This window comes from Trichosurus vulpecula, chromosome 3 (assembly GCF_011100635.1).
Source record: "Trichosurus vulpecula isolate mTriVul1 chromosome 3, mTriVul1.pri, whole genome shotgun sequence".
NCBI classification, from domain to species: domain Eukaryota; kingdom Metazoa; phylum Chordata; class Mammalia; order Diprotodontia; family Phalangeridae; genus Trichosurus; species Trichosurus vulpecula.
Genome location: NC_050575.1, coordinates 292,526,207 through 292,545,933, shown reverse-complemented (window position 1 = coordinate 292,545,933; position 19,727 = coordinate 292,526,207). Strand labels below are relative to the sequence as shown.

The 19,727-nt window shown below is 39.8% G+C and overlaps 1 protein-coding gene and 1 pseudogene across 1 annotated transcript; one reads left to right on the top strand and one right to left on the bottom strand.

Annotated features, from left to right (window-relative positions):
* Positions 1-2,911: 2,911 nt before the first annotated feature.
* Positions 2,912-4,038, top strand: LOC118844150 (protein arginine N-methyltransferase 1-like). Its single transcript, XM_036751988.1, has one exon. The coding sequence runs from the start codon at positions 2,912-2,914 to the stop codon at positions 4,028-4,030; it is 1,119 nt and encodes a 372-aa protein (XP_036607883.1). The 3' UTR covers positions 4,031-4,038.
* A 10,686-nt stretch (positions 4,039-14,724) lies between these two features.
* On the bottom strand, positions 14,725-16,911 carry LOC118844990 (annotated as a pseudogene).
* Between the last annotated feature and the right edge of the window lie 2,816 nt (positions 16,912-19,727).

The window sequence follows — 19,727 nt, the reverse complement described above, 5'->3', positions numbered from 1 at the left end:
TAATAATAGCCTGCTCCCTTCATGCACAGAAGTCAAACCAGATACGAGCAGAAAGGGCCCCTGTACTGCATCTGTCTCCTGGAATGAGAGTCAGAAACAGCTCCTGGCCCCTGCATCACGGGAATATGCAAAGGGTAAATGAAGATAATTCACCCATAACTCTTTAAGCTCTTTGGAAGAAATGTGTCGTGTTATTTTTTTTTGAAAAAAATAAATACATTGTAATTACCGTGTCACAGCAGTTCACACATTGATTTAGAATTCAACTGAAGGCTTCAAGGAAAAAATCTTGAATGATTATCAGGATTCTTTTCCCCACTTATAAAAACACAGTGGCTCAAAGTAAGGTTTTTGTGTGCATATTATGTACTTTACAAGCACACATCTATAATAAAGCTTACTCTGCTTCTTTCTTCCCTGTTTATTATACAGAGGAACATAAGCCTTGTATTTTCCTGAACTGTTAATTTGGCACCTTATTGCAAGTGTAAAACTTGCATTAAAAGATTGTGTGAGTACAAGTCAATCAGCCATTTAAAGAACAAATCTCCTTTTACCATACCATTACCCTGCAATATCAGGGCACAAAATATAGGAGGCGTGCCTAGAAAGCAATTGATTTAAAAAAAAAAACAGGCCAAAATGTATACATCCAAATGAGTGTTTCCCTTCAAGGTAGTTAGCTTCCAAGGCTATACATTTTGTTAACACAGTAGGGAAGGCAATGGAATGGAATTATAGAGGTAGAAAGTAAAAGGGTACAGCTGTTTGTTCTATGAGATTGCCCTGGTGGTATTTCCACTCATGATGGGGATGCATGCAGCCAATATACTTAAGCAAGAAAGACAATGTAACCATCACTAGTATTGGTCTTTAAATGAGCTCTTTATTCTATCACAGAGTGATAGAATGTAGGGGGAAGGAAAGGAGGTTATATAAAATCTTTACAGCAGGAAAATAGTATAGCTACACTGGTCCAGAGTCACTGGTATTTCCCCCCACATGTGAGTTTTGTAAAGTCAGGGTGGTACAATGGAGAGTACACTGGCTCCTTGCACTTTACTCTCTTCCATGCATTCTACAATCCAGTTACACTGGCCTCCTTGCTGTTCCTCACACCCTATCTCCCAATTCCTTGTCTCTGCCCTGGAGTGGTCTCCTTCTTCCCCTATGTCTCTCAGCTTCTCTGGCTTCCTTAATTCAAGACTCAGCCCAGATCCACCTTTAGTAAGAGGCCTTTCCTGGTCTTCTCCATTGCTCATGCCTTCCCCCAAGATGACCTTCCTTCTACTCCATATGGAGTAGCTAATCTGATATGTACATAGTTATTTACACGTTTTGTCTCCCATTAGAGTGATCTTGAAGGCAGGAACAGTGTTTTTACCTTTCTTTGCATAGTAAGTTCTGAAATTACTCCCCCCATCAAGTCAGGGTACATCTCCCCTTCAGAGTTCTAGGGGCATCCCTGAAAGGGAAACATTTAATAAATGCTTGTTGATTGGCTTCATCCATGTCACACCCACTAACCATGGGGGTCCCCCAGGCCTCTGCCTGGGCCCTCTTCTCCCTCTATACTATTTTGCGTGGTAATCTCATCCATTTCCATGGTTTCAATTCTCATTTCTATGCAGATGTCTCTCAGATATACTTGTCGAGACTTAACCTTTCTCCCAACCTCCAGTCTCACGTTTCCAACTGCCTATTAGACATATCAAACTGGATGTCCTATAGATATCTTAAACTCACCATGTCCAAAACTGAACTCATTATCTTTACCCCACAAATTCTTCCCTGTCCCTTCTTCCTAACTTTAATATTACTGCCAAGGCTACTACTTTCCTCCCAGTCACTCAGGCTTGCAACCAAGGTACCATTTTCTCTCTTCATTCTCTCTCACCCTACCCCACCGCCATATCCAATTAGCTGTCAAGTCTTGTTAATTCTCCCTTTATAACACCTCTCATGTGTGCCACCTTTGCTCCTCAGATGCTGCCAACATCCTGGTGCAGGCCTTATTACTTCATGCCTGGACTGTTGCAGTGGCCTTTTGTTGGATGTCGCTGCCTCAAGTCTCTCCCCACTTCAAGCCATCCTTCACTCAGCTGTCAAACTGACCTTTCTAAAGTTCAGGTCTACCCCTGTTACCCTGCTATTCTATAATCTCCAGTGGGTTCCCTCTTGTCTCCAGGATCAAATATGAAATCCTAGGTTTGGTTTTTAAAGTCCTTCATAACCTGGCTCCTTCCTACCTTTTCACAGTCTTCTTATACTTTATTTTCCTTCTCAGATTCCACAATCAAGCAACACTGACCTCCATGCTGTTCTTTGCATCTCCTAACTTGGGACAATTCCACAGGCTCTCTCACATGCTTTAAATGCTCTGCCTCCTCTTCTTAGCCTCCTAGCCTCCCTGCTTTCCTTTGAGTCTCAGCTAGCTAAAGGCTTACCTTCTGCAAGAAGCCTTTTCCATTCTTTCCTAATCTTAATGCCTTCCTCTGAAACTGTCCCCAACTATCCTATATATATGTAACTTCTTTGTTCATAGTGTTCATGTGTTATCTCTCCCATTAGACTGCGCTTCCTTGAGAGCAGGGACTGGTCTTTCCCTTTCTTTGCATCCCTAACACTTAGCACAGTGCTTTGCACATAGTAGGCACTTAATAAATTCTAGTTGACTGACTTTTTCACAGTGGTTGATTCCCTCAATGATGGCTATGGAAACTAGCTAGAACTAAGATGGGTGGTCTTAGAGTAACTGCCAATCCCAAGGCTTTTGGGTTCAGGGTTCTGAGCTAACTCTCTATGTCCAGATAATCATCTAGTCTTTGCTCGAGGACTTCTAGCGAATGAAAGCTATTGCTTTCTAAGAGAATGTTTAAAAACCTATACTAGGGAGTCAGGGGGAGAGAAGATGGCAGCAGCAGCCGAGGCCACGAACTGCATCATGGAGAGTTTTGTGGCCACCTTGGCTAATGGGATGAGCCTCCAGCCTCCACTTGAAGAAGTGTCCTGCACACAGCCCGAGAGCAGTGAGAAGCCCAATGCTGAGGACATGACGTCCAAGGATTATTACTTTGACTCCTACGCTCACTTTGGCATCCATGAGGAGATGCTCAAGGATGAGGTGCGGACGCTCACTTACCGCAATTCTATGTTCCGCAACCGACACCTGTTCAAGGACAAGGTGGTGCTGGATGTCAGCTCGGGCACTGGCATCCTCTGCATGTTTGCGGCCAAGGCTGGGGCCCGGAAGGTCATTGGGATTGAGTGCTCTAACATCTCTGACTACGCTGTCAAGATCGTCAAGGCCAACAAACTTGACCACGTGGTGACCATCATCAAAGGCAAGGTAGAGGAGGTGGAGCTGCCTGTGGACAAGGTGGATGTGATCATCAGCGAGTGGATGGGTTACTGCCTCTTCTGTGAATCCATGCTCAATGCTGTCTTACATGCCCAAGACAAGTGGCTGGCTCCCGATGTCTTCATCTTCCCTGACCAGGCAACACTATATGTGACCGCCATTGAGGACTGGCAGTATAAAAACTACAAGATTCACTGGTGGGAGAACGTCTACGGCTTTGATATGTCCTGTATCAAGGACGTGGCCATCAAGGAGCCTCTCGTTGATGTGGTTGACCCCAAGCAGCTGGTGACCAATGCCTGCCTCATCAAGGAGGTGGACATCTACACAGTGCATGTGGATGACCTGACCTTCACCTCCCCTTTCTGTCTGCAAGTGAAGAGGAATGATTATGTCCACGCCCTGGTCGCCTACTTCCACATTGAGTTCACCCGCTGCCATAAGCGCACAGGCTTCTCCACAAGCCCTGAGTCCCCTTACACGCACTGGAAGCAAACTGTCTTCTACATGGAGGATTACCTCACAGTGAAGACAGGCGAGGAGGTCTTTGGCACCATTGGCATGCGGCCCAATGCCAAGAACAATCGAGACCTTGACTTTGCCATCGACTTGGACTTCAAAGGCCAGTTGTGTGAGCTGTCCTGCTCCACTGACTACCGGATGTGCTGAGCTGGCCCTGTGGGCCGATCCCATGGTCCCCTGCCCCAGTCGGCCCAACCGCACCAGGCCTCCTGCCTTGGCCAGCCCACCCTGCCCCAGGGAGCTGCCACCCTGGGGGCCAAGGGGGCCAGCTTGATGGTTTGAGGGCCCCCTAGAGCCCCTTCCCCCATCCTCTGTCTGCCACCCCCAAGCCCCAGCTCCCTCCCGTGGGTGAGTGGGGGCCCAGGGGCCACATCGTGACTGTGTTTTTCATAACTTATGTTTTCATATGGTTGCATTCATGACAATAAATCGTCAGCTGGGGAAAAAAACCTATACTAGGATGATGCCTGTAGCACTAGACAGGAGGGGATGGAGCACAGAGGCAGGATAAGTAGAACATGGTAAATGATTGACTAGGAAAAATAAGGAATTAGGAAGGATCACATAGCACCAAGGTTTCAAACGTGGGAGAAAGAATGAATGGTGGTGCCAAAAAGCAGAAACAGTAGACTTAGAAGGAGGTATGATTTAGGAGGAAAGGGTTTTAGACATGTCGAGTCTTAGGTGTGCAAGTGGAGATGTCCTATAGGCAGTGAGCCGTAGTCCATTGGACCTGCAGTTCACAGAGTAGGTCTTAGCTACAGGTACAGATTTCAGGCCATCTTCATTGAGGGGGTAATTGAAGCTGTTGGAGTGGATGCTATTGCCAAGGGAGAGAATATAGACTAAGAAGAGAAGAGCGCAAAAGACAGAACCTTACCCACCACTTAATTTATATCAGAAAAATGCAGTGGAATTAAGTAATTACTTTCTTAAAACTAGAATTTTCTAAAAAGCATTTCAAGTGTTCAATTACTAGTACTACATAACAATCTAATTATGTAATTAGTAAGAAATTATAGCTGTGACATTTGAGATTCAGAACAAGATAAAAACTTTTTCTGCTTTTTAAAATAATTCAAGAAGTTTTATTCATGTGCTTTTTGCATAATGGTATGGCCCCATAAGAACTTCTGACATCTTGCAATCTGCCAAAAAATTCTTAGAATAGCATTTTTTTTGTTAGGGATGAAGTTAGTTCGATTCCATTCAGTTGAATAAGGATTTACTGATCACCTGTTATGTGCCAGGCCCTGTTATTAGATGCTGAGGCTTAAAAAAAAAAAAAAAAAAAAGATGAGTAAGATACAGAGTCTGACCTCAAGGAACTTATAAGAGGAAGACAAGTCATGTTTGCCCCAAAAAAACCTTAGAGAGTATAGTACAGCTAATACAACATAGCATAATCTATAGTAACAGCATTGCAAAGCATAGTATAGTATGGCATGATATAAAAGTATTGTGAGAAGCACAAAGCCGGAAAGCTTAGGGACAGAGAGATCAGGAAACGCTTCATGGAGAAATCTTTGAAGGATAGGATAGAATTTCAAAAGGTGGTGATGCAGAGGAAGAACATTGTAGATCTAATGAAAAAAAAAATACAGTTAGAAACAGAAGATACATACATTCAAATCCAGCCCCTGGTACTTAATTAACCTTATAACCCTATGACAATCTCTTAATCAAACTAAGCCTTTTTCCTCATCTGTAAAATGGGATAATATCATTGTTTGTTGTTGTTGTCGTTCAGTCAGGTCTAACTCTCTGTGATCCCATTGGGGGTTTTCTTGGCAAAGATACTGGAGTACTTTGCCATTTCCTTCTCCGGCTCATTTGAAAGATGAGGAAACTGAGGCAAACAGGGTTCAGTGGCTTGCCCAAGATCACCCAACTAGTAAACATCTGAGGCCAGATTTGAATTCACAAAGATGAGTCTTACTGACTCCAGGCCTGGCGCTCTATCCACTGCACCACCTGGGTTGTTGTAAGGATCAAATGAAATAATTCAGATAAAGTACAGTACTTTGAAAACTCCAGTGTATTACATAAACATAAGCTATTATCATTATTGGTTTTATGGAATGAAGAAAGGCAAGAAAATTGAGCACATTTTCGAGATAAGAATTAGGAGTACAGTTTGACTGGATAAGAAATTCCACAAAAGGGAGTTATGGGAGATAAAACCAGATAAGTTGGAAGGTGAGAGCTTCCAATGTCTAGCTTAAGAGTTTGGACTTTGTTGTGAAAGAAGTATTTTGTGTCACTTTACATCATTTTTCATCAGTAAATGTGAAAGTTAAAAATACCTCAGTAATGAACACAAGTGACTCCATCTGCATTTCAGCCTTGTGTTTAGCTGCTTCTGCTTCCCAGGAGTTATTAGCAGATATTGTGTTGCTTGAGGTTATATTCCAGATTTGCTGGTCTGGACCAACACTGCTCACCTTATTCATGACAGCATAGAAATTGTAGTGATTAAATCCTCCAGAAATCATTTCTGGAAGGGAAGGGTATGATAGTCACCAAACCTAATGCCAATCTGATCTGAACAATTTAATCTTCAACAATGAAAAGATATCATTTACTGACTTGTGTATATGTTATAACCCCCCACTAGAATATAAGCTCCTTGAAGGCAGGACTATTTACTTTTATTTTTGTTTGTTTTTATAGCCACAGCAAATGGCATATAATCTTGCATATAAAAAGCATTTAGCAAATATTTCTTGAATTTAAGAATAGAGAATAGAAATCTCTCTCTAGGCTGGTATAACTGTATTAGGGAGGTTATCTGATAAGCATAAATCTGAAGTTAACAAAGCCTAATTGTATCTATTCCTTTTAAGTCTGTCAATCATTCTTTTTCTCTTTTCAGACTATTCCTCAGAATAAGTTAAGTAGTTAGCTCCCAAAAACGTACCAGAAATAATGGACCCCTTTTTCCCTTTAAATCAAGACATCAGCTTCCAAACCATGTTAGTCTTAGAAAGCAGTAATACATTCAAATAAGCGCTATGTGTTTTGGTGAATAATTTATGTATTCCACTGCTATTAGCTACATAATTCTCTTTCTGCCACTTGCTGCGACAGAAGAACCCTCCTTAATATAGTCCCACACTAATTGATGAGATTGAGGGACAACTTCCACAGAGTCAATAAAATGAAAGGAAGAGAGTAAGAGGAAAAAAATTGTTCTGTGTAGAGCTATTTAGAACCACCTTGGAATTTGGGGGGAAAGGTGAAATAAGCAACAAACAGTCTGACATATAAAAAAATTAAATGGTTGTGGCTGTGTTTGATATGAGTATTTGTTCAATTCTGTTGCTCCTTATAGGATTGAAGATTATATGAGATAAGGAAAACCAGTTTTATACAATCACTGATGGTAGGTAGAGAAAGGATACCAAGCAGGAATGAAGAAGAGAGCCTGCTGAAAGTATGTGTTGTGTACAAGGTGTATTGGAGGACATATAAGTATCTTGCAAATTCTAATTCATAAAGAACTCACTAAGCCTAAGAATTCCTTTTGTTTGAAATGCAGTGTGGTATAGTAGAGAAAGCACTGAATTTGAAACCAGAATGACCTAGTCCATTGGGGAAACTGAGGCCCAGAGAGGTTAAGAAATTTGCCAAAATTCATTTGATGACAAATCCAGCATTCTCTCCACTGCACTCATCTGCCTCCAACATCCATAACCAGGTGTTTCCTGTTTGTTAATACATAGTCAGTTTAATTGTGTAGTATTATTCTCTTTCCCCCATTTCCAAAACCTCCCAGCTATCTTCTTGAAAAAGGTATTTCTTTGGTGTATAGGCACAAGGCTTCTGTGTAACTTACAAGCAGCTAGATGACTTGGTGGATAGAACTCTGGGCCTTGGACTTAGGAAGACTTGAGTTCAGATCTAGTCAACACTTACTAGCTATGTGACCCTGGAAGAGTGATTTAACCCCTGTCCACCTCAGTTTCTTCATCTGTAAAATGATGATAAAAATAGGGCCTACTTCTTTGGGTTGTTGTGAGAATCAAATGAGATAATATTTGTAAAGTACTAGGTATATAATAGGTACTTAATAAATAGTTGTTTTCTTCCACAAACCTTTGGCATTTTAATTGTTTTTATCCTGAGACATATTTTTATCATCCTCTGCTATAAATACTTTCATTAAAGTCACCAGGTATTGAAATACATATATCTATACACACACACGGATTTAATTTTAAGTGTCTTACCAATTTCTTCACAGAGGTTCTTTACCTCCTCCCCTTCTCTACATTGGCACAGAAGCCGCAATTATCTTTATGATGGTTTTTTGCTTATTTATGCTCATCATGAATATTGAAAAGAGAAATTATGTTTCTCGTTGCCTTTACATATATAACAAAACCCCTTCACCACCTCCTTTCTTTTTTTCTCCTAGGAGAATGGTTTTGTTAAGATCAGGAATGTCAAGATTAATATGATTCATTTCCTCTAATAGCATGTCTGCTTGTTGGTCGCTGGGCAAGGTTCTCATGTATAGAGTAACCAACAGTCAAGGTAAAATTTATAATCTAAAAACTGTGAGTCTGGGGGAGGGAGGGGAGAAAAACTGGAACTCAAAACTATGTAGAACCGTGTGTGGTAAACTAAAAATAAAAAAAAACAAAAAAAAAAACTGTGAGTCACCAGACCCATGTTTGACTCCATGCTCTGCCACTCAATAGTTAAGTGAATAGCCTGGCACATAGTAGGCACTTCATCAGAGCCTACTGATTGATTGACCTTGTGTAATTTACTTAACCCTCCATGAATCTCTCCTTCATCTGCAAAAGAGAGAACATCATACTTGTCTCACCTACATCATAGGGTTTTGTGAGAATCAAGTATGTGTAAAATACCTTATAAATATAAACTATTATAACTGGGTTGATAAGACATATTCACACCAAAGTGTAATAGAAATATATTAAACTGCATGAAATTTACAGTGTTATGCATGAGACTTCAGAGTTAGGGATGGATCATTTAGAACAAGAAGGATCACAAAATCACAAAATTTGTTAGTTGGAAGAGACCCCAGCAGCCATCTAGTCTAGTCCATACATAAAATGAATCCCTACTGTAAAATGCCCACCAACGTATTATCCAGCCACTGCATGAAGACCTCCAAGGATGGAGAAATGGACATGTCTCAAGGCATGCATTCCACTTTTGGACACTTCTAATTGTTAGGAAATTTTTCCCTGATATCGAGCCTAAATTTGCCACTTTGCAACTTCTTCCCATTGCTCTGGGACCAAACAGAACAAATTGAACCCCAGCCTTTTGAATATTTGAAGACAGCTTTTATAGCCTCCTTAGACTTCTCTATTCTGATCTATGCATGCCCCAGTCTTTTCAGTCAATCCTCATATGACACAGACTCAGAGTCCTTAACTATCCTGGTTGCCTTCCTCTGGATGCTCTTCATTTTACCAGTGTTCTTAAACTGTGATACACAGAAGTGGACAAAGTACTTCAGATGAGATTTGATAGAGGCAGAATACAGTGGCACTATCACCTCCCTTTACCTATAAGTTACGCCTTTCTTAACACAGTCCAAGATCACATTCACTTTTTTGGCTGCTACATCATATTGTTAAGTTATATTAAGCTTACAATCCATTAAAACTTCCAGATCTTTTTCAAAACAACTGCTGCTTAACTGTGCCTCCTCCTGATTGTCCTTGTGAAAGTGATTTTTTGCACTTAAGAATAAGACTTTATGAATAACCTTATTGAACTTAATCTTACTAGTTTCAGCTCAATGTTCTCATCTCTTTTGGGATCCTGACTCTATCATCCATTGTGTCAACTCTCCATCCCAACTTTGTGTCATCTGCAAGTATATGAGTATTCTAGCTATGCTTTTATTCAAGGCACAGATAAAAACGTTGAAGAGCCCAGGGCTAAGGAAAAATCCTTGGCATAATCGAAGAATTCTTGCCATGTTGACATCAAACCATTAGCAACTAATCTGAGTCTGGCCATCCAGACTCAATCCATCAATTTGTATTATTATCTGGTCCACACTTCTCTATCTTCTCCATAAGGCTAGTATGAGGTATTTAGCCAGTCAGTGTTTTAACAATCTGGCTAGCAGCTTCTGTGGGGGTAAAAGATCCACCCACAGCCAGCACCCAGAAAGCTGCCAACAGCACAGGTTCTTTCGATCTGCTTAATTAAGGAAAGCAAGGTGAAGAGGTTGACAATCTTAATTTTAATTCAAATATCATTCAGTTAGTTCAGGGGAAAAAACCAGCACCCTGAACTTCAAAACAAAATGCAAACAAATTACAAACATCAACAGACAGACTTTATCTGATTCAAATCCCAACACAGAATTACCAGAGTTCAACAAAGTTTCAGCATCCAGGTTTACAAGCTGGAGGGCTCCTTAGCTACAGCTGCCCAGAGTCTCCTCATCAACACCATCTCCAGAGCCCGCACAAATGGCTCTGTCCTCCCTTCTTATAGGGCTTCAGACATCAAACGTCATCTGAATCACCAGAGCTCAGGCTCTGGTGATTGGTTCTTGAATTGGCCCGTCCTCTTAGGACCCTGGGAGGTTCACATCCACATGGATTACGTTAACACCTAACGGGGTTTGGGCCTGGGGCTTAGCACCTAGTAAAGCTCACTGGGATAAATTGAGTCACTCAAAGAAAACAAAGGCCATTCTGGTTACAGTCAGTCAACAAGCATTGATTATGAGCGAGGCACTGTACTAAAGGCGGGGGAATACAAAGAAAGGCAAAAACCTGGTTCTTGTCCTCCAGGAGCTCATATTTTAATGGAAGAGTCAATATGCAAACAATTATGTACATACAAGATATGTACAGGATAAATTGAAGGCAATCTCAGAGCAAAGGCTCTTGTATTTGGGGGTCCAGGAAATGCCTCTTATAGGAGGTAGGAATTAAGCTGAGAAGGAAGCCAGGGATGCTAGGAAGATGAAATGAGAAAAAAGAACATTCCAGGCATGAGGGACAGACAGTGAAAAGGCACTGAATTAGGAGACGCAGTTATCCTATGCAAGGAACAACCAAAGGCCAATGCCTGCTGGATTGTAACATACATAATGAGGAAGAAAATATAAGAAGACTAAGAGGAAGGAAAGAAACTAGTTTAAGATTTCTGAATAAACAGATGAAGATGTGAGACTGGAGGTGAAGAGAGAGATTAGAGATGGATAAACATCTGAAAATCATCTGCATAGAAATGAGCATCTATTTCAAGACAGTTGATGATATCACCAAGCAGAATAGTAGAGGTAGAAGAGAAGAGGACCCAAGACAGAGCCTTGGAGGATTCCCACAGTTAGTGGGAATAGCCTGGATGAAGACCCAGCAAAGGAAACTTAGAAATAATAGTCAGATAGGTAAGAGGCATTTAAGAGATCATCAGTAACTTTAGATAAAACTAAGTTGAATGATGAGGTTGGAAGCCATACTAAAGAGAGTTAAGAAGATGGTGAGAGGAAAGGAAGTAGTGGCACTAATTATAGATGGCTTTCTTGAGGTATTTAGGCACAAAGGGAAGGAGAAACATAGCTTTATATCCAGTGGGAATGGACAGATCAAGTGAGGATTGTTTAAGGATAAGCAAGACATGGACACATTTGTAAACAGCATGGAAGTATCCAATAAATGGGGGGAGACTGAAGATTAGTGAGACAGCAGGGATGAGGGAGAGGAGGCAGTCTGCTGGAGAAGAGAGAATAGAATGGGATCATCGGGGGGCACATGAAGGGATACCTTTTCATCTAAGACAGAGGTGGAGGAAAATGTAGGGATGACACCCAAGTGATGTAAGATGCCAAAGAGGGGAGATGAGGGAGATCTCAGACAAGAGCCTCATTTTTTTCAGTGAAGTATGAAGTGTTCAGGTGAGAGGGTGGAGGAGGAAATGCCATGAAATGTTTGAGGAGGGATGAATATGTTTGGAAAAGCCACTGTGATGAGTTGGATAGTGAGTTAATAAGAAAGGCATAAAAGAATTGCCTTGCTGCAGTGAGGACCCAGTTGAGATTATGTAACTTAAATTTGTAGTGGACCCAGTCAACACAATTTCATTATTTTCCCCACCTTAATTCAGCAGCATGTGGAAAAGAGTGAAGGTGGCAGATGATAATAGTAATCCATGGTCAGAGTTTGGCAAGGCATGATCAGCAACAAGATAAGGAGATAAGAGATTCAATTGTACAGGATAGTGTAGGGTTGAAATGGTTCACCGAGGGCTCTAGATAGAGAAGGGAGGAGTGTGTAGCCAGTGCAAGGATAATGGCCCAGAGAGCAGGAGTATTTCAACTGCACGACAACAGTAAATTGAGGAGTACAGGTGAAATTCAACTGGTAGTAGAAAAGGTAGTCGTGGATGCTGTATATTTGGGAGGGAGTCAGATCTCAGTGAGTTCCAGAAGATGGAAGGAGTGAGAAAGGTAAAGTGACTTTAATTTTCTCAGTAAAAGACAAGGTCCTCAGTTGAAAAGGAGCAGGAAAGGGAGGTGTAGAAGACTTGAAGATGAAAGAATTCTTTCCATAGCTGAAGAAATAATTCATCTGGGCCAGGTGATTTGAATTCCCCAGGGACAATGAGTTGCTCTCTTACAATCTTCTTGGTCATCTTCCATAACAACTCTCTGTTAGTCATTTTTGTTTTGTCCTTTCAAGTGAAAAGGTCGTTTTCCTTGGCATCTAAAAGAGAAGCAGTATAAGAATTGAATAGCTCTGGCTTCTGTCCGTTGACAGTTATCATCATCCCATCCACTCCCAAGCAAATATCCAACCCTTTCTTTGGCTCTCCTTTTCTTGCAATAGAGCTTTTAAAAAAACACCATTTTGTTGTGAACTTTCCCTGGGAGCCTCAATTCATTCTGAGCTTTAGCATTTTTGACATTGTTTTACAGAGCCAAGCCACATTCTTAAATTCATCCTCTGTTACTTGGCCTCGCTTTTACTGTCTTTCTTTTATAAAGCTAAATAGGTTAGTGCATCCCCTGCTTATCCACATTGGTCTTTTCAGACAAATCTTTTTTCCTTCTCACTGAAATTGTTTCCCTTTGTGGATCAGAGTACAATACAGTAATACTAGACTATGTTCCATATGCCTGACAGTTATAGGCTCAAGTCAAGCATAAAGGGAACCTGAGCCAGTTCAACACAAAACTTCCTCTTTGAGTGGTGGAGGGAGGGAGAGAGGGAAGTGAGGGAGAGGTACTATGGATTGAAGTGGAAATAGCACTCTGTCTAGGTCCTAGAGTTGTAGTCACCTAAACCTTTGATTTACTCTGTTCATTTGTAAGCAGCACAATCCAATACATAAGACTTTTTCAAAGATGCTCATAACACAGAAAAACCTAAACAGACACGAAGGAAGCCATCCAAAGTAACCAAACACCCTAGGTCTACACTATTTTGGCCATTGTGAGCTCCAACTTCACTCTGTTGCTGTCTTTCTTGTTACCTCTATAGCCTCAACATAAGGGCCAATTTCAGAACAACAGCCTCAATGACCCAGGGCAGCTAGGTGGCACAGTGGATGGAGTGCTGGGCCTGGAGTCAGGAGGACTCATCTTCCTGAGTTCAAATCCAACTTCAGATACTTACTAGCTGTGTAACCCTGACAAGTTCACTTAACCCTGTTTGCTTGAGTTTCCTCATATGTAAAAATGAGCTGAAGAAGGAATGACAAACCACTCAGTGTCTCTGCCAAGAAAACCCCCAAATGGAGTCACAAAGAGTTAAGCATGACTGAAACGACTGAACACACAAAATATGCAGCATCCATGTCTGCAACTTTACACAATAAATTTATGCTGTTACTTGATTTCTTCACGTTCTTCATACCACAGTTTCATTATTTGTAATCTTTCTTTTCTATTTAAGCCCAGCTCCTACTTCAAATCAATTTTCTTAATGGAAATAATCCCTGGGTTACTATCAAGCGTATACCAACACATGGGCCATATATATGTATGAAGAACATCATTTTTAAAGGCATTTTAGAGGCCAAGATAAGATTTGTCCATTATAGAATTTCCTCTCAGAATGCGATATGTCTCCACTTAGATATTAAAACATCTTATAAATACTTGATTTACTTTTTGTCTAAGACCCTGTTTGCCTATTTTATCCTTTGTTTATTTGGAGCTTCAGAATTAGATTGGTTCCTTTTAGTTCTACTGGTCATTATGACTCTAATTTTGGCTTTGGGCTTCAGTTCCTACTCTTTTCTTAGAAAGAATAGTGGTTTGGAATTTGCATGTAAGTGAAACTTTTTTTCCAAAATGCTTTTTTTGTTTTTAGCAAATCTTTATCAACAGAGTGCCCAGTGCCCAAACATACCTATAGGGTATGTATGGAATCCTCTTACAAAGTGCTTGTACCAAATTGGAAATCTTGAAAATCAAAGGAGAGATTAATAAAGTCGAAAGTAAGAAAAACATTGAACTAATAAATAAAACTTGGAGCTGTTTTTATGAAAAAAAATAATAAAAGAGATAAACCATTGGTTATTTGAAATTAAAAAAGAAAAAAAGATTACCAGTATCAAAAATGAAAGAATGAGTTCACCACCAATGAAGAGAAAATTAAAGCAATAATTAGGAGCTATTTTGCCTAATTATATGCCAGTAAATCTGATAATCTAAACAAAATGGATAAATATTTAATCTCACTGTTTTTATTAAGAAAAACTGGTTGAAACCACTATACTTAAGTGTGGTAAATCAGATCATAATCCAAATTCCATGGTTAGTGCAATGAAGACAAGTCTTTTATAGAAGGACAAAAATATTGAAGATTTGAAAAGTTATTGCCTCAGTGACAGAGCTGCCTGCCATCAGATTTCTTCTTGCTAATGTGCTTGAAGATTTTGGACTTGTGGACATTGTTGGGCTTCTAGTAGCCAAAACAACCACCACCACCTCTTTTTTGCAGTCTTTTCCCCTGGCTGCTGTTCAGATTTAGATCAACAAATGGATGTACTTTGAAGCCAACTTGAGGTAAATTTAAGCTGTTAACATTATGTATTTGCTTCAGAGAATGGGAATCTTATGCTCAAATGTAGGATTTATTTGCATCTTCTGCCTATTCATGAAGGAAGTAGTTCTTCTCAATTAGAGAACTGAGACTGAATGTCGGAAATTTTTGACCAGGAAAATTCAAATTCACTTAATGGTACCTTGGCTTGCTTGAGGTAATGGAAGAAAACCCAACTCTTCTGGTCATAAAATAAGCAGAGCATGACCTCTTCCTATGCCTCTGGCTGTTCTATCTACATGATGAATATATTCCTTTGGATCATCTGGAGGGTCATACTGGACAATCCAGTCTACTTCTGGGATATCTAACTCCATGGCAGCCACATCTATACACAGCAAAATTCCAGAATCTGCGTTACAGAACTGAAAGAATGTAGTCTGCTTTTTTTTGCTTTTGTTTGCCATGATGGCCATGACAGGTAAATCAATGTAGTTCAGAAACTCATAGTGGTATTTTACTGACATACGTGAAGAAAAAAAAATACCACCAGCTTCTTCTTCCTGTTCTTCTTGAGGAATGTAAGGAGTAGAAAGAACCTTTTCTCAGATGGACAAAAACCATATCCCTGTGCAAGACCATCTACTGTTGCAGTATCTTTATCATCATCAACACCAACATACAATGGTTCCTTTTTAGGGGAAATCTTTACCGGATCTTCCACCTTTTTGAGTTTGTGTGGCAGAAAAGAGCATTGTTTGTCTGTGTCTTGGCAGAAGTTTGATGATCTGCTTCATTTCTTCCTCAAACCCAACCTCAAGAATTCGATCAGCCTCATCAATAACAAGGTGCTGCAGGTTTTTGAACATAAATCCTGGGGTGTTCTGCATATTGTCCGGATATTGGCCAGGTGTTGCCATAATAATGTTGATCCTATTTGCAAGTGTCTGTTCCTCTGCAGATCTGTTAACTGCTTCCCATGATCGAACCATAGGTATGCACATTGTGAGACATTAGTTCCTTAAGCACACCAGAGGTCTGCATAGCCAGCTCCCATGTAGGTGAGAGGATAAGGATCCCTGTTTCATTCCTAAGCAGGAACTTTCACTTAGCAATGAGTTCTATCAAAGGGATGAGAAATGCTAGGGTTTTGCCACTGCCTGTTTTGTAGCTGCTAGTATATCCCTGCCTTCTAGAAGTGGTCTGATACTTTATGCTGCATCTCAGTCATGTTAGTAAGAACCCATTTCTGCTACTGCTTACAGACTGTTTTCATTGACGATATTACTAAGTGAAGTGAATGAAGTATCCTCAAAGGACCCTTGTTAGTCCATGAAGGAGGCTGGGCATTTTAACATCCTTTTTCTGATCCTCCACAGTGTTTTCTTTTATTTTTGGGATTTTTCTCATGTGCATCATCAGATCCCTCTTGGTCTTCAGTTTTTGCTTTTTTGTTTTCCGGGTCCTGCATAATCTGTTATTTCTTCTTCTTTTTCTTTTTTTTTTGAATTTTTTTTAATTTAATTTAAATTTATTTATTTAACATATTTGGTTTTCAGCATTGATTTTCACAACAGTTTGAATTACAAATTTTCTCCCCATTTCTACCCTCTCCCCCACTCCAAGATGGCTTATATTCTGGTTGCCCTGTTCCCCAGTCAGCCCTCCCCTCTATCACCCCCCTCCCCTCTCATCCCCTTTTCCCTTCCTTTCTTGTAGGGCAAGATAAATTTCTACGCCCCATTGCCATAAATTTCTACGCCCCATTGCCTTCTTTTTATTTTTTAATTCAGAATTGGGGAGCTGTGCAGTTGATTCTTCACTGGCTGCTAATACTGTAGATTTCTTGGGAGAGTTTTCCACTTTTATTTCTTCTGCTGTTTCTTCTGATACACATTCATCTTGGGCTTCTGGTTTATTGGCCTTCAAGGCCTCTTTTTGCTTCAGCTGCTGGTTCCTCTGATGCGGCTTCCCACTGTGCTTCTCAGTCTTCTTGCACATCAACTTCTTCAGAAGGTGTGACATTTTGCTATCTGGCCTTGTTCTTCTCTTCGGTCATGGCTTCCACAGACTTTTCTTTCTTGGCCCACATGAGAACATGTTGGAAACTGGAAGTTATGCATCAGACCATTTCACACACAGTACAAATGCTGAATATTTTTTTTAAAATATAAATTGCCCAGATTAACAGAAGAGGAAATAGCCCCATTTTAGAAAAAGAAATTGAACAAGATATCAGTGGACTCCTTAAGAAAAGCAATCCCCAGGGCCAGATGGATTTACAAGTGAATTCTACCAAACATCTAAAGAACAATTCATTCCAATACTATAAAAACTCTTTGGAAAAATAGGCGGAGTCCTATCCAATTCCTTTTACAACACAAATATGGCCCTTATTCCTAAAACAGGGAAAAACCAATTTCCCTAATGAATATTGATGCAAAATTTTAAAATAAAATGTCAGCAAGGAGGTTATAACCATATATCACAAAGATCATATACTATGACCAAGTGGGATTTATACTAGGACTGTAGGACTGGTTCAATATTAGGAAAATTATCAGCATAATTGACCATATCAATAACAAAACCAACAGAAATCTGCCTCTTGAAAAAGATCCCCAAAAGAAAACTCCTAGGAATATTGTTGCCAAATTCCAGAGTTCCCAGTTCAAGGAGAAAATACTTCAAGCAGCCAGAAAGAAACAATTTGAGTTTCATGGAAACGCAATCCAGATAACACAAGATCTAGCAGCTTCTACATTAAGGGATTGCTGGGTTTAGAATATGATATTCTGGAGGTCAAAGGAGCTAGGATTAAAACCAAGAATCACCTACCCAGCAAAACTGAGTGTCATGCTCCAAGGCAAAATATGGATTTTCAATAAAATGGAGAACTTTCAAGCTTTCTCAGTGAGAAGACCAGAGCTGAATAGAAAATTTGACTTTCAGATACAAGAATCAAGAGAAGCATGAAAGGTAAACAAGAAGAGAAATTGTAGGGACTTACTAAAGTTGAACTGTTTTGTTTACATTCCCACATGGAAAATGATGTGTGTAATTCATGAGACCTTCTTAGCATTAGGGTAATTGAAGAGAATATATATATATATGTGTGTGTGTGTGTGTGTGTGTGTGTGTGTGTGTATGTATGTATGTATATATGTATGTATGTATATATGTGTGTGTGTGTATATGTATATGTGTGTGTGTGTGTATATATATGTATATATGTGTGTATGTATATATATATATATATATATATATATAGACAAAGGGCACAGCGTGAGTTGAATATGAAGGAATGATCCTAAAAAAATAAAACAGGGGTGGGAGAGGAATATATTGAGAGAGGGAGAAAGAGAGAGATAGAATGGGTAAATTATCTCACATAAAAGTGGCAAGAAAAAGCAGTTCTGTTGGAAGGGAAGAGGGGTCAGGTGAGGGGGAATGAGTGAATCTTGCTCTCGTTGGATTTGACTTGAGGAGGGAATAACATGCACACTCAACTGGGTATCTTACCCCACAGGAAAGTAGGGGGAAGGGATAAAAAGCGGGGATGATAAAGGGAGGGCAGATGGGGGAGGAGGTAATCAAAAGCAAACACTTTTGAAAAGGGGCAGGGTCAAGGAAGAAAACTGAATAAAGGGGGAGAGGAGGATGGAGGGAAATATAGTTAGTCTTTCACAACATGAAGGTTATGGAAGTGTTTTGCATAATGATACAAGTGTGACCTATGTTGAACTGCTTGCCTTCTTAGGGAGGGTGTGTGGGAAGGAAAGAGGGGAGAGAATTTGGAACTCAAAGTTTTAAAAGCAGATGCTCAGAAAAAAAAGTTGTTTTTACATGCAACTGGGAAATAAGATACACAGGCAATGGGGCATAGAAATCTCTCTTGCCCTACAAGAAAGTAAGAGGAAAGGGGATGGGGAGGGGAGTGGGGTGACAGAAGTGAGGGCTGACTGGGGAATCGGGCAATCAGAATATATGCCATCTTGGCGTGGCAGGGGGGAGGGTAGAAATGGGGAGAAAATTTGTAACTCAAAATCTTGTGGAAATAAATGCTGAAAACTAAAAAAAAAAACAATATCTCAGTAGATGCAGGAAAAAGTTTTTGACAAAATATAACACCCATTCTTATAAAAAAAAAAACACTAGAGAGCATAGGAATAAATGGAGCTTTCCTTAAAATCATAAGTAGTATCTATCTAAAACCATCACCAAGAATTATCCATAATGGGGATGAGCTTAGAAGCATTCCCAATAAGATTAGGAGTGAAGTAAGGATGTCCATTATCATAACTATCATTCAATATTGTACTAGAAATGCCAACTATAGCAATAAGAGAAGAAAAAGATATTGAAGGAATTAAAATAGACAATGAAAAAACAAAACTACCACTCTTTGCAGATGATATGATGGTATACTTAAAGAAATCTGGAGAATCAACTAAAAAATTACTTGAAATAATTAACAACTTTAGCGAAGTCCTAGGACATAAAATAAACTCACATAAATAATCTGCATTTTTATATATTACCAACAAAGTTCAACAGCAAGAGATAGGAAGAGAAATTTTGTTTAACTGTAGAGAATATAAAATGTTCAGGAGTCTACCTGCCAAGACAAACCCAAAAACTATATGAACACAGTTACAAAATACTTTTCACAAAAATAAAGCCAGATCTAAACAATTAGAGAAATATTAATTGCTCATTGGTACATCAAGCCAATATAATAAAAATGACAGTCTTACCTAAATTAATTTACTTATTCAATGCCGTAACATTCAAATAACCAAAAAATTATTTTATAGAGCTAGAAAAAAATAAACAAAATT

Bases quoted from the DNA above. Each gene is read 5' to 3' on its own strand.
- LOC118844150 (XM_036751988.1), top strand. From the start codon at position 2,912: ATGGCAGCAGCAGCCGAGGCCACGAACTGCATCATGGAGAGTTTTGTG.